Raw genomic sequence first — 12,338 nt, 5'->3', positions numbered from 1 at the left:
CTCCGAGGGCCCGAAAGAACATGTCTGGGATAATATGATGCTTCTAAGAATATTGCAATCACATCCCGGCAATCACCAGAGCGTGCCGCGAAGCTACCTCCTCGGCTAATATGCTTTCTTCCCGGTGATGACTAATCATGTTCTATTAAACAGCGGTAATGCTGGAAGAACTCAACTATACAAGTGTAATGAAGCCAGTATTCTCCCTGGACAGATTAGCTACAACTGATTTGACACATACCATCATAGGGGCTTCAAACCTGACAAACTCTGTGCTTGCTTCTGATTTATGCCGTCAGGCTCCTCGGAGGAGAGATGGGATCCAAGGGTTCCGTTCGGTAGAGGTGAAATGGACGGATGTGCTTAACTGCCAGCTGGGGAGAGCCACCCCTTCTCCCCGCTCCTGGCCGTGCCCTCCCGGCGCGGGGGCGCTGTCCGCGGGGCGCGCGGCTCTGCGGGGCCTCCCCTCACGACGGGGCGGCGGCCCTCCCGCTCCCAGCTGCGGGCGCGCCAGCAAAGGGGTGCAGTCTGCGGCTCCCTGGCCTCCTCTTCGCCCCCTGGGGGCCGTCCGGGTGGTGCGATTTCACGGGGGCGGGTGGGGGCGGCCGCGGGCGGGGTGGGGTCCCGGGTGCCTCCGGCGCGGTGGCCTGCGGGCGAGGGGCGCGGCGGTCAGATGACGGTGGGCAGCCGCCCGCTGCTGTTGTTGCGGTTGTGGTTCTTGCGGGACAGGTTGGGGGTGGCCATGAGCACGAAGCGCTCGTCGGGGCAGCCGTACTGCAGCAGGACGTCCACGCACTCCTGGCTGGAGGCCTGCCGCGCGTAGGCCAGCGCTGTGTTCCCGTGGGCGTCGCGGGCCATGACGTCCACGCCGTACTGGGGAGGCAAGGCAGGCCGCGTTAGCGCCGCGGGCGGGGGGCGGCTGCCGGGGGCTGGGGGGTGGGGGGTAGGCTGTCGGGGAGGGGCGGGCGGTGGTGTCAGTGGGGATGCGCGGCTGCCGGGGCAGGGCCATGGGAGAGGACAGCTGCCAGGAAGGGGCAGTGGGGGGGGGGGGGAGTGGCTGCCGGGGGTTTAGTGGGTGGTGGTGGTGTCAGTGGGAGGCATGGCTATCGGGGGTGGGGGTGTTGGGGGGCACGGCTGCTGGGAAGGGGCAGTTGGGGGGAGGGACGGCTGCTGGAGGGGTGTCAGTGGGGTGGCACAGCTACGGGGGAGGGTATGGGTGGGGGGGCCGCAGGGCTATCAGGGATGGGGCAGTAGGCGGGGCTTCTCCAGTCCCTGCACACGGAGACCCCCGGGGAAGGCCCGTGGGGCGAGGTGCAGAGACGGAACTGTGTAGGGCAGGGGCTCAGCCATCCCTCAGTCTCTGAGGGAAACACGTGCTTTTTGCACCTATGGGCTTCTCCTTCGGATGATATAAACAGACCAATGTAACTTCAGTTTTGCTATTTCTAGACTGACTTTCTAATTGTAAGATTAAAAAAAAGGAATCACTTTTGATCTCAGAGACAATTCATTCTCATCGCAGGAAGTACATAGTAAATAAGAGCACAAAAATCACCCATTATCCCACTATTCACAGATAACCTTTGTTGTAGTTTGGAGTACACAAATATGTATGCGTGCAGAACTGAGATAAAATAACACAATTTGTCTTGCTCTTTTTCATTGAACATTGGAGTGTGATAATTTTCTCAGTGTTAAAAATTATTCAAAAGCATGGCATACAATAGCCACATAATATCCCCCCATATGAACATAATTCAGCTGCTCTGTCCTCAATTGCTGAACATTTTATTTGTCGAAAGATTGTCATGGGTATAAATAACGCTGCGAGGAACATCCTCCCCTCAAATCTCTCTCCGGCCATCTGAGTAGAAGGGGACTTACTAGGGGGAAGTGCACGCATATTTTTAAGTGCTTTGCCCTCCCAAAAGGGTGGATTAACCTCCCCTTCCACCAGAGCATGGGGGGTCTATGGGGTTATCTTCACGCCCTTGTGGGCACGGGGCATTATCATTTTTAAAGACAATCTTGGCCCACCCGAGAGGGAAAGAAGGTGTGCCTGTTATTAAATTATTATTTAAATATTATTAAATATTTAATTTATTAAATTAGATTATTATTTAATTTGTGCTCAGTCACACGAATGAGTTAAACTAAAGCTAAACATTTTAGAGGGGTTCTGACAAGGTACTGTGAGCCTAGTCTAATCTCCCACTCTACCCTGAAAATGTCACTAAAAACTTATATCACTCCTCAGCTGTGATAGGCTGAGCTTGTCACCTGCCCTGGGGTGGGAGTGGGTGAGGGCAGCAGAGCCCCCTGGAGCTGGCAAAACCCTGGGGCATGTCCCCAGTACAGCTGCCCACACCTCCCACCACCCCAAGGACCCGCTCAGCCCCAGTGGATTCCCTTCTCCGGCTCACTGAAGTGGGAATTAATAAGTGATAACCTTCCCCAGCAGAAACTCATCAGAAGAACCCAGAACAGTGTCTTCGACAGTGTCCCATCACGTCACATCTCCAAGTACTGCTATGCCAGTACTTTTTTGTTACATGGAAAAAAAAAAAAGCCCACAGGTTTGGTCATGGGAAGGGCACATTCAGTTTATATCCCCTCCCCCACCCCACCAAAAAGAGAGAAAAAAAAAAAGACAAAGGGAGTTTTTTAAAAAAATAAAACAAAAGAGAGGGCCACCCCCAACCAACTTGAAGGAGGAACCACAGAGAACAGGGCTTTGCAGCAGCTCTCAGTGCCGGGCAGAGGGGCTGCCTGCCCCAGCACCTGGCTCCTTTCTCCCTCCTTAGCCGCTGGGGGGGCAGGAGGCAGGGGCCCCGCATCTGCACCCTCACCCGCCTGGGGTGAGTCACCCTGCTTCCACGGGCCCCGCGCGGGCGGGCACTTACCCAGATGAGGAGCTGTACCAGGACGACGCTGCCCCTGCGGCTGGCCAGGTGCAGGGCGGTGCGCCCGTCGCCCTCGCCGCACGTCTCGTTCACCTGGTCCCGGGAGCCGTGCGCCAGCAGCAGGATGACGGTGCGCAGGTCCTCGTCGGCCGTGGCGCGCAGCAGGTGCTGGCCCAGGGACAGCTCCGTGCACGGCAGCGGGGCCAGGAAGAGCTTCTGCTCGTACTTGGCCCGGATCCACCGCTCCTTCTCGTCCCTGTAAGAGGCGCGGGCGGGCTGGTCACCGCCGGGTGTGGAGGCCCAGTGGCTCTGGTGCCCGGTGCAGGGGGGGAGGAAGGAAAGGGCAGGAAGCAGGGGCCTCCTGCGAGGCAAAGCCCCCGGGTTCAAGGCGGGGCCTCCACCACCAGCAGCAGGGGCGGCAGAGGCAGGAATCACTCAGGAATGTAGATTGCCAGGCCCCACCCAGACCTGCGAATCAGACCCTCCCGGGCTGCTTTTTTTTTTTTTTTTAACATACGTTTATAAAGAAATCTTCACACACACAGTCCATACATGGTGTACAATCAGTGGCTCACAATATCATCACATGGTTGTGTATTCATCACCATGATCATTTTTAGAACATGTGCATCACTTTAGAAAAGAAATAAAAAGAAAAAAACCCCCCCCAGCTCATTGACCACCAGTATTTCAATCTACCCAGTTTTTAGCCCTTTATCCCCCACCATGACTTTTTTTTTAATCCTTATCTTTTTACTTATCTGTTCATACCTTGGATAAAAGGAGCATCAGATACAAGGTTCTCACAATCACACAGTCACACTGTAAAAGCTATATTGTTATACAATCATCTTCAAGAATCATGGCTACTGGAACACAGCTCGACATTTTCAGGTACTTCCCTCCAGCCACTCCAATACATCATAAACTAAAAAGGGATATCTATATCATGCATAAGAATAACCTCCAGGATAACCTCTCAACTCTGAAATCTCTCAGCCACTGAGACTTTCTTTTGTCTCCTTTTTCTCTTCCCCCTTTTGGTCAAGAAGGCTTTCTCACTCTCATGATGCTGGGTCCCAGCTCATCCCAGGAGTTCTGTCCCACATTGCCAGGGAGATTTACACCCGTAGGCGTCATGTCCCACGTAGTGGGGGGGAGGGCAATGAGTTCACCTGCCAAGTTGGCTGAGAGAGAGAGGCCACATCTGAACAACAAAAGAGGTTCTCTGGGGGTGACTCTTAGGCATAAATATCAGTAGGCTTAGCTTCTCCTTTGCAGGAATAAGCTTCATAGGGGCAATCCCCAAGATCAAGGGCTCAGCCTGTTGAACTGGTTGTCCCCACTGCTTGTGAGAATATCAGGAATTTCCCAAATGGAGAAGTTGAATATTTCCTCCTTTCTCCCCAGTCCTCCAAGGGGACTTTGCAGATACTGTTTTATTCTCTGACCAAATTACTCTGGGATATATCGGGGTATCACACTAACCTGGACAAACCAACAAGATCTCACACCTATTCAAGATTCCATGTACTTATGGTGTTCAACTAAACTGACCATACAAGTTAAATTAGGTAATGTACTACCCAAAATATAAGTTTTGTGCCAAATAAACATTTTAACAAGCCCTGCCAAGGATTCTGGTGCTACTAAGTGGCACCTGCCCCAGGTACCACTGGGGCTCTCATTTCCCACACCCATCTGCCTGGGGAGTAGGTGAACCCCCGGGGCTCTGAGCACTTCCAGGTGAAGAAAATATTGCCGAGGACACACGTGGAAGGGAAAGCTCCTGTGGGGAGGTGAGAAGAGAGAAACACACTCCTGTCGTCTCAGCCAAAGTGGAGGTGGTACCACAGTGAGAATTCCTTAGATGGTGGTGACAGGTTATCAGAGGGACCGGGTATCAGAGCCTAGCCTAGGAAAAGAGGCAGCTGCCCCCCCCCCCCCGAGGGCAAGGCCGAGCAAGGGGGCTGGGGTGGCACAGGACAGGGGGCTGGGGTGCGTGAAAAGAGGGCCAAGGTGGAGTGTCGCCAGCTGCGTGGGTGTGAAGACGGGACCCCTCTGTCCTGGGGTTAAAAGGGGATGGGGATGGGGACACTCCCAAGGATATCTGGAGGATGGGGGAGGGCTGAGAAAAAAGCGGAGAGGGTGGGTGGGAAGAGAAGCTTATCACAAAACAGGAAGCCACGACAGTGCCCCAGGGCACACTGCTCCCCCCACCCCCCGCCTCGGGCGACCACTGTTGTGCCACCGCTAATGACGGAGCCTGGCCTCGGCCTCTCGAAGGATGCATGAGACACTGCAGCCAAATGAGCAATCCTCAGACCCTGCAGCTTCACCAGGGGAAAAGAAGGACAAGACATTTCAGAGGACCAGGGGAGATTGCACAGACAGCTCCTGACGTCAGAGCAGGAGGCCATGCCAGCCCAGGACTATGCAGCTTTAAGCCTGGGGTGATAAAAGCAGAAAGAAAAGCCTGTGAGAAGTGATTGCAATTACGCACGGAGCTTAGATACACACCGAGCCCACGACTGCCCTCTCCTAAAATTTAGAATTTTCTCCAGGGGAATAAGCAGTGCACGCACGTAGCTACAAACTACACAGAAAAAATCACTTTGGAAATCTCATTACCCACGACATTTTTTCTTCTGAGGCACAGAAAAAAGGCCCTGTTGACACCTTTTACTGCCCTTGTTTACACTGCTCCAGTAATCTAGTGTCAGGTTAGCCCTAATCTGTTTTTAAATACTTAGGCAAACAAATTCTTCCAGGATTAAATCTGGATTAGTTTTACACCACTTCCTGGTACATGCGCGTGAACCCAGTGTGAACCCAGTGTGACCCCGACTCTTTTCATTCAGGGATTTCCAGGACAAGTGCTGGGCTACAGCTGAGAACGGACATGGCACCCACAAACGCAACGGGCAGGCAGGCCCTCCCCCCAGCTCGGCCTCAGCAAAACCACAAGCACAAAGGGCCAGCCTCAGCCAAGTGCTGGTGAAGACGGGGGCGGGGGGAGGTGAAGACGTTATTTAAAATTAAAATATATTTGATGAAAAATTTGTGAATGCATTACAGAAGTCATTCAAAAAAGTGGACAGCAAAACTTGAATTCAATGGAAAAGGGAGTGTGCTGAAGGCTATGGATGAGTTTTGAAGTTCCAATTTGCTAGCTCTCACTTTTGGTAGGCATGTAAGTCAGAACTGTTTTATTCTGTTCCAGTTGATTTTAATAGTCTTTGCCAAATCATCCGGGGAGAAGCCAGAATTTAAGAAGAGTAACTATCATCCCGACTGCAATCATTAAGCTTTCTTTTGAATGTTCAAAAACCATAGCCAAAGAAAAAGTATGGGACGCCTTAGCTTGCACACCCCTCCCTGAGCCCGTGAGGTCACCGGGAGCCAACGGGGTGAAATCTGTCCTCGAACCTGGCCACCCTCTTCAGACATGGATGCAGCCCACACATGTCTGTGTGAGTGCTGTGGGTCAGCTGCTGTGTGCTTTTAAAAGCCAGGGCTGTCTAGAGCAGGGACTAAAGGCGGGTCCAGGTTTTGTGGGGCTAGAGATGCCTACTCTTGTGGGGCCCTCTTTAAGAGGAAGGTTTGAAGACTGCATATGGGAGATGGGGACAGCCCCAGAAAGCCCTGGCCCTATAGGAGTAGGAGTGGGATGCCTCATAGTTCTAACATCTTCCCAGCCTCTAATGACTCTAATGCAGAAAACAGCCTCCATTCAGCGACTGCAGGAAACCAGGCACGGCACAAGCTTTCTTGGCAGACTTCTGGTAGGTCGCTGGTTTTCCTTGGCCCCGTGGCCCCTCTCTCTGACCACCAGGCAGATCTGCTTAATTTGTGGCTTTTGGTTTGTCGGAAAGCTCAGTACAGAACTACCATATAACCTGGCAATCCCATGACCAGGTAATATACCCAATGGACTCAGACAGATAGCCATACATTGATTTTCTTAGTGGCATTATGCACAGTCGCCAGAAGATGGAAGCAACCCAAGTGTCCACCCACAGATGAATGGATAAACAAAGTGGCATATATACACAAAACGGAGTATTATTCAGCTGTAAAAAAGAAGGCAGTTCTGATACATGTAACAACATGGACGGACCTTGAAGACATCGTTGTTGAGTGAAATAAGCCGGACAAAAAAGGACACATATTATATGATTTCATGATGTGAAACAAAATAAGCAAACTCACAGAGTCCAAATCTAGACTACAGGTTACGGGGGGGGGGGGGGGGGGGGGGGGTATGAGGGTGGGGAGTCAAGGCCTGACACGCACGGGGCTCCTGTTTGGGATGATGGAAATGGTTTGGTAGGGGATGGTGGTGTTGGCACACACTGTGAAAGTCATAAACAGCACTGAAATAGACGTCGGAAATGATTAAAAGGGAAAATGTTAGATTATATATATGGTAACAGAATAACAATTTCATAAAAGTCCATGTACACTATGCAGGGAACGCTAAGTTAGACCACGGACTGCAGAACAATTATAAAAACGTGCTTTCATCAATTGTAATGAAAGTTCCACATCAATAAGGCGTTACTAATAGGACAGCATATGGGAATCCTATATTTTATGCATGATTGTTCTATAAATCCACAAGTTCTCTAATAAAGAAAAAAACTGTGGTTTTTATTACCTGAAGAAACCCTAGCACTTCACCAAAATTTCTTGTGCTATTTAAAAATAGGAGCTCAAAAACCCAATTTCTGGGTCCTTCAGAACTGCAATATTTCAGTGTTGTTTTTTTTTCAGATACCAGGAACCTAGGTGAGGAAGTGAGCTTCCAGGTCTGTGTTGGGCATAATTCTCTTTATGGGCAAGAATCTGCCAGTGTGAGAACAGCGCTTGGTCAAGGTCACTGGGGATTTTGGGTGTTAATCAGTGAGCCCCATTTGTGCTCATGCATTTTTGGAAGCTATTTCCTGTGGTCACTGCCCACCTGGAGAAGTGGGGTACGACTGGCTTGGGGCCTTTTCTGCAGTGGTAGAGGGAGGAAAAGCATGTCCCCTTGTCACTGCCGGGCCAAAGCGCCACGACTCTGGCATCAGAGGGATCTGGATGGTTGCACCTGCTTAGTTCTCCGAGGCATACGCTCAGGCCATCCCAGTAACTTCCAGGGCCCTCGTCTCGTCATCTGTGAAATGGCACAGTGACACCTACCCTGCAGGCATGGTAGGATCTGTGATAGTGCATTAGAAGCTGCTCTGGCCCCAGTGGGGGTGGTGAGCGTAGAGACTGCTCATGTTATCATCGATGCCAGTAACATTGCTAATAATTCAATGCTGTCGCCAAGAACACATGTGCTCATGGAGGGGGTGGTGTGCGTGGCAAAGAGGTGCTGGTGACACAGGGTGGGGGTGCCCAAGTGTCTGACGGATGCTTTGGGTTTTTTGAGTCCAGCAGCCTGGAGAGCTGCGCTTCAGGGGCCATCAGGCTGGGTAGGCAGCCTGGGAAGGCCTTCGGTCAGAGGCCCCAACAAACCCAGCTGCACCTAGAGGGCCACCCCTCTAAAGTGCAGAGGTGCCCAAGAGACTGCGGGGAAGGGTGCGTGCAGGTTTAAAATGACCCCAGAGCTGGCAGGGTCACTGCGGCCCCGTCTGTTTGGCCCCTACCCACAGCCTCAGCTGGCTAACAGCTTCCTATACAGACTTGTACCTTCATAGCCCTCACCTGGCTTCTGCATTGGCAGGTGACATGTGAAACACGGGAACTCTGACGTTAATGTCCTTTTTGCGAAGGCAGACTGTCTAAAACTCTCACCCTAAGAGGCCGTGATGCCCAAGCGCAAATGCTCTAATTGTTAAATCTGGTGTCCCGATTTCCCATCTGGGACCCCCAGCTCGTCTTGGTTGAGCCTGTCGTTTCCCCCCAGGAAGGCCAGTTCAAGAGCAGAGTTGCGGGCAGCAGATCACTCCACCTCATTCCAATCCCCTGGGGGACCACTGCTCACATCCCCTGTTAGCTAATGAGCTAAAAAATGAATTATGGGAGCGGCCGGCAGTCAGCACAGTGGAGAGGCTGAGCTCCTTCTCTCAGCCTGTGCTGACGTACCTTTAAATAAATCACCACGCCAGAGGGAGAGGAAATGAGAGCGCGGGCGAACTCATCAGAAGAGAGACACGGAACCAATCCCCAAAAATAAAACGCAAAGACACAATTGAAGGCGCAGTAGTAAATATTTTCTTCTCCCCCTGCCTGAGATGAACGCCCCCTTTGAAGATGACCCCCCAACCTGCCCCCCGAGGGCTGTGTAGGAGCTGAGCAGGCAGGCGGGTCCTGGGCCTGGATCTGGGGCAGAGGGCAAGCGGGAGCCGGGCTGCGGGGCCCGGGATGGCAGTGGGGTCCGCTGGGCGTGGCGGTGGGTGCCCTGCCCCGTGGCCTGATGGAAGAGGCGCTGCTGTTCCTGACCTTGAGGACTCCAGGTGTCCACCCCACAGACTGGCCCCTCTGACATATCTTACCTGACACCGCAGATTTTGCACCGGTCAAAATGGAACCCAGTGTCGGCACCCGTAACCGCACGCTCTGGATGGAAGTGGCCGATGAGCTGCCATCTCCAAATAACCAAAGGTTTCGCTGACTGTGACCCCTGTGGGGGGTGACAGCGATGACAGCTGGCTTTATGGGTAAGCCCTGATCACACCCCGGCTCCTAAAGGGACCCCGGGAAGCGTTACAAGTCCCCGTGAATGAATCATACTTCAGATGCTGGACAAAAGTCATGGGCGACAGCAGAGGCACGGCCATGTTTTGAAATACAGAGAAAAGGAGATGGGTTGATCCTAAATTTCCAAACAGGGCCCCTGGACAGTGATGACTCTGCACCCATTCCGGCAGGGGCAGGACCTGGGGTGGAGGGAGTGCCAGCCTGGAATCGGGGGAGTCAGGACAGGCCGGTGGTTGGCTGGGGCCCGAGGCAGGCTGGGCTGCAGCTTTCCTCTCTGGAGAATGACGGACGCCAAGTTCCCTCCAGCCTCCATGGCGTTGTGCCTGATGCGGCACGAGCAGGATGGATTTATGGCCCGGGGTGGGTGAGTGTGAGTGGGCCAGCGGCTCTCGGATCCCATCCTGCCCAGCGCCAGCCCGACCACGTCCAAGGCATATTAACAAAAACCAGGGGGTGCACCGACGGCAAGGACAGCTAAGTCAGCGAATGACAGACTCAAGGTTAGAGTCGAGGCAGGGAGACCGGGAGGGACAGGGGCTGGAAACGAGCATGTGTGCTGGCAGAAGATGTTGTGCAAGGTCAGGGCCGGGGAAACAGCGCTTTATTCCGATCTCTGTGCCGGCTGCCGGGCCCTCCGCTCAGTCCTGGGGTCTGGCCTGGGCTGACCTGCGGGCTGCTGTGCTTACTTACCCCTGGAGACCACGGACAGAAAACTCACTGCAGTGCTGGGTCCGGGGAGACACTCAGGGGGGTGGCTAGGGGTGGAGGGAGGTTTCCTGTAGCCTGAGCACCTGAGGGGGCCAGGCACACGATAACGCGGCTGACATCTGTGGGGGACAGAATCAGGTCCCTCAAAAGAGCAAATCTTAATCCACGACCCTGAGGCTGAGCCCATTTATAAACAGGACCCTTTGGGGGTGCTCTTATTAGCTGAGGTGTGGTCAGTTGAGCCGGGGAGCCTAAACCTGTGCGAATGGAGCCCTGGAAAAGACAGGAAGCTGCAGAGCCAGAGAACCTAGAGACGTGGGAGCCAAAGTCAGACAAAGGCGTGGGAGGAGACCCAGGGCGCCGTCGTGTGTGGAGCTGTGTGTACCCCAAAAAACATGTTCTCACCAGGAGTCCACTCCTGCGGGGGTGAGGCCACTGTAGGCAGGAGCTTTTGAGGAGGTGACGTCAGGTAAGGAGTGCCCACCTCCACCAGGCAGGGTCTCAGTCCTGTACTGGGTCCTTCACAAGACAACAGGGTTCAAAGAAAGAGCAAGCCAGGGAAGCAAGAAGCTGACATCAAGCAAACCCAGAAGAGAGGAGAGTGCTGCAGATGCTGCCACATGCACTGTCCCTGACGGAGGAGCCCAGAAAGCCAGGCTTTGGGAAGAAGGCATGACCTTGATGATGCCTTGATTTGGGACTTCTAGTCTCAAAACTGTGAGCTAGTAAGTTCCCAGTGCTTAGGCCGACCCTCTGCATGGCCTCTGCTTTGGCACCAAGGACCCTGAAACACCCTGTGGCAAGGATGGCCATCACCGGAATGCTCCTGACCCCGGAGGAACATGGCCTTGCAGACAGCTTGACGTTGGACTTGTGGCCATCAAAACCGCGAGTCAGTATGTGCCTGCTGCTGGAGCATCCGCCACCGCTGCCCTGGCCACCGAGACAACAGCCGACCGGGAGGTTCAGCTGTGCTTGCGTGAAGCACGGGAGGGCAGTGGGTGGGCTTTCCACCACTCTGAGCTCTCCAGTGTGGGGACTGGCCTCTTCCTTTCCCAGGGGTGGATGGACCACAGAAGAGCTGCCTCCCTGGGATAAGCTTCTTAGGGGAGGTTTGCTGCTTTGCAATGAACCTGAAGCCTTCTGCAACATGAGCCAGCGATGGGTTCGGGTCATCTCTTCGCGGACTGGTGTTTATCTAAGGGTCCCTTACATACACAAAGCTGGGCTTTGTTACACAGGGTGGGAAGCATTCCAGTAGTGTTCAGAGTTAATTTTTATTAAGAACTTATTCTGTGCCAGCTGATAGACTGAGCATGTACATGACTGAGTTAATTCTGGCACCGCCCGGCAAGGTGGGTGCTCCATCAACCCATTTAGAGGGGGAAGGCGAGTCGTAGAGGTGAAGAAAGTAGCGCCAGGTCACCGGCTATCACAGCAGAGCACCCAATCCTGGGGCCACTGCCTGAGTTCTTCCTCTGGGTTCTGCTGCCTCCCCAAAGAAAGAAAACTGCCCCCATCTGATTTCTTTCTTCTGGGCCATAGGGTCCCTGAAAGGAACGAGGTGCTGCCCCAGCCCACCCTCTCTCTTTGGCCATTCCAACACCAGACTCCCCTCTGGGGAAGGACGAGGCCCAGCCGTGAAGACAGGGTCGAGAGCTGCCCTACCCAACGTGGCAGCCATGAGCCACATGTGCTTAAATTTACTTGTGTGAAAATACAATACAATACAGAATTCAGGTCCTCCAGACACGTTTCACACATTTCAAGTGCTCACCAGCCACGTGTGGCACTGGTGGCTCCTGTGCCCAGGCAGCGCAGAACTGGGACATTTCCATCACCAGAGGACAGCGTGGTTGTAGGTCATATGCCAGTAACCCTCACCCTCTTCTCCAATTTTCTTCTTTATCAAAGTTACTTGGGATTACAGTAAGTACAGAGGCACCCACATGGACACCAGACTCCAAGACAGAACTGCTGTAGTCTGGGGTCCTGAGGCCCCCAGCTAGCCCAGGTACCAGGGGGGCACTCGCCCTT

At 53.5% G+C, this 12,338-nt stretch overlaps 1 protein-coding gene across 4 annotated transcripts in view; it reads right to left on the bottom strand.

Moving 5' to 3' along the window:
* Nucleotides 1-609: 609 nt before the first annotated feature.
* AGAP1 (ArfGAP with GTPase domain, ankyrin repeat and PH domain 1) overlaps nucleotides 610-12,338 on the bottom strand; it is a 636,823-nt gene continuing 625,094 nt past the window's right edge. For 2 of the 4 annotated variants that reach the window (XM_077155527.1, XM_077155528.1), the window contains 2 exons: nucleotides 2,904-3,159; nucleotides 610-873 (listed from right to left, as the gene is read on the bottom strand). In XM_077155527.1, coding sequence (XP_077011642.1) covers nucleotides 670-873; nucleotides 2,904-3,159 — 460 coding nt within the window. In that variant the 3' untranslated portion in view covers nucleotides 610-669. The remainder of the gene's footprint in view (nucleotides 874-2,903; nucleotides 3,160-12,338) is intronic. The other 2 variants (XM_077155532.1, XM_077155533.1) reach the window with 1 other exon arrangement.

This window comes from Tamandua tetradactyla, chromosome 3 (genome assembly GCF_023851605.1).
Source record: "Tamandua tetradactyla isolate mTamTet1 chromosome 3, mTamTet1.pri, whole genome shotgun sequence".
Lineage (NCBI taxonomy): Eukaryota > Metazoa > Chordata > Mammalia > Pilosa > Myrmecophagidae > Tamandua > Tamandua tetradactyla.
Note: the sequence above shows the minus strand (reverse complement) of the source record. Positions and strands in the feature narration are given on the sequence as shown.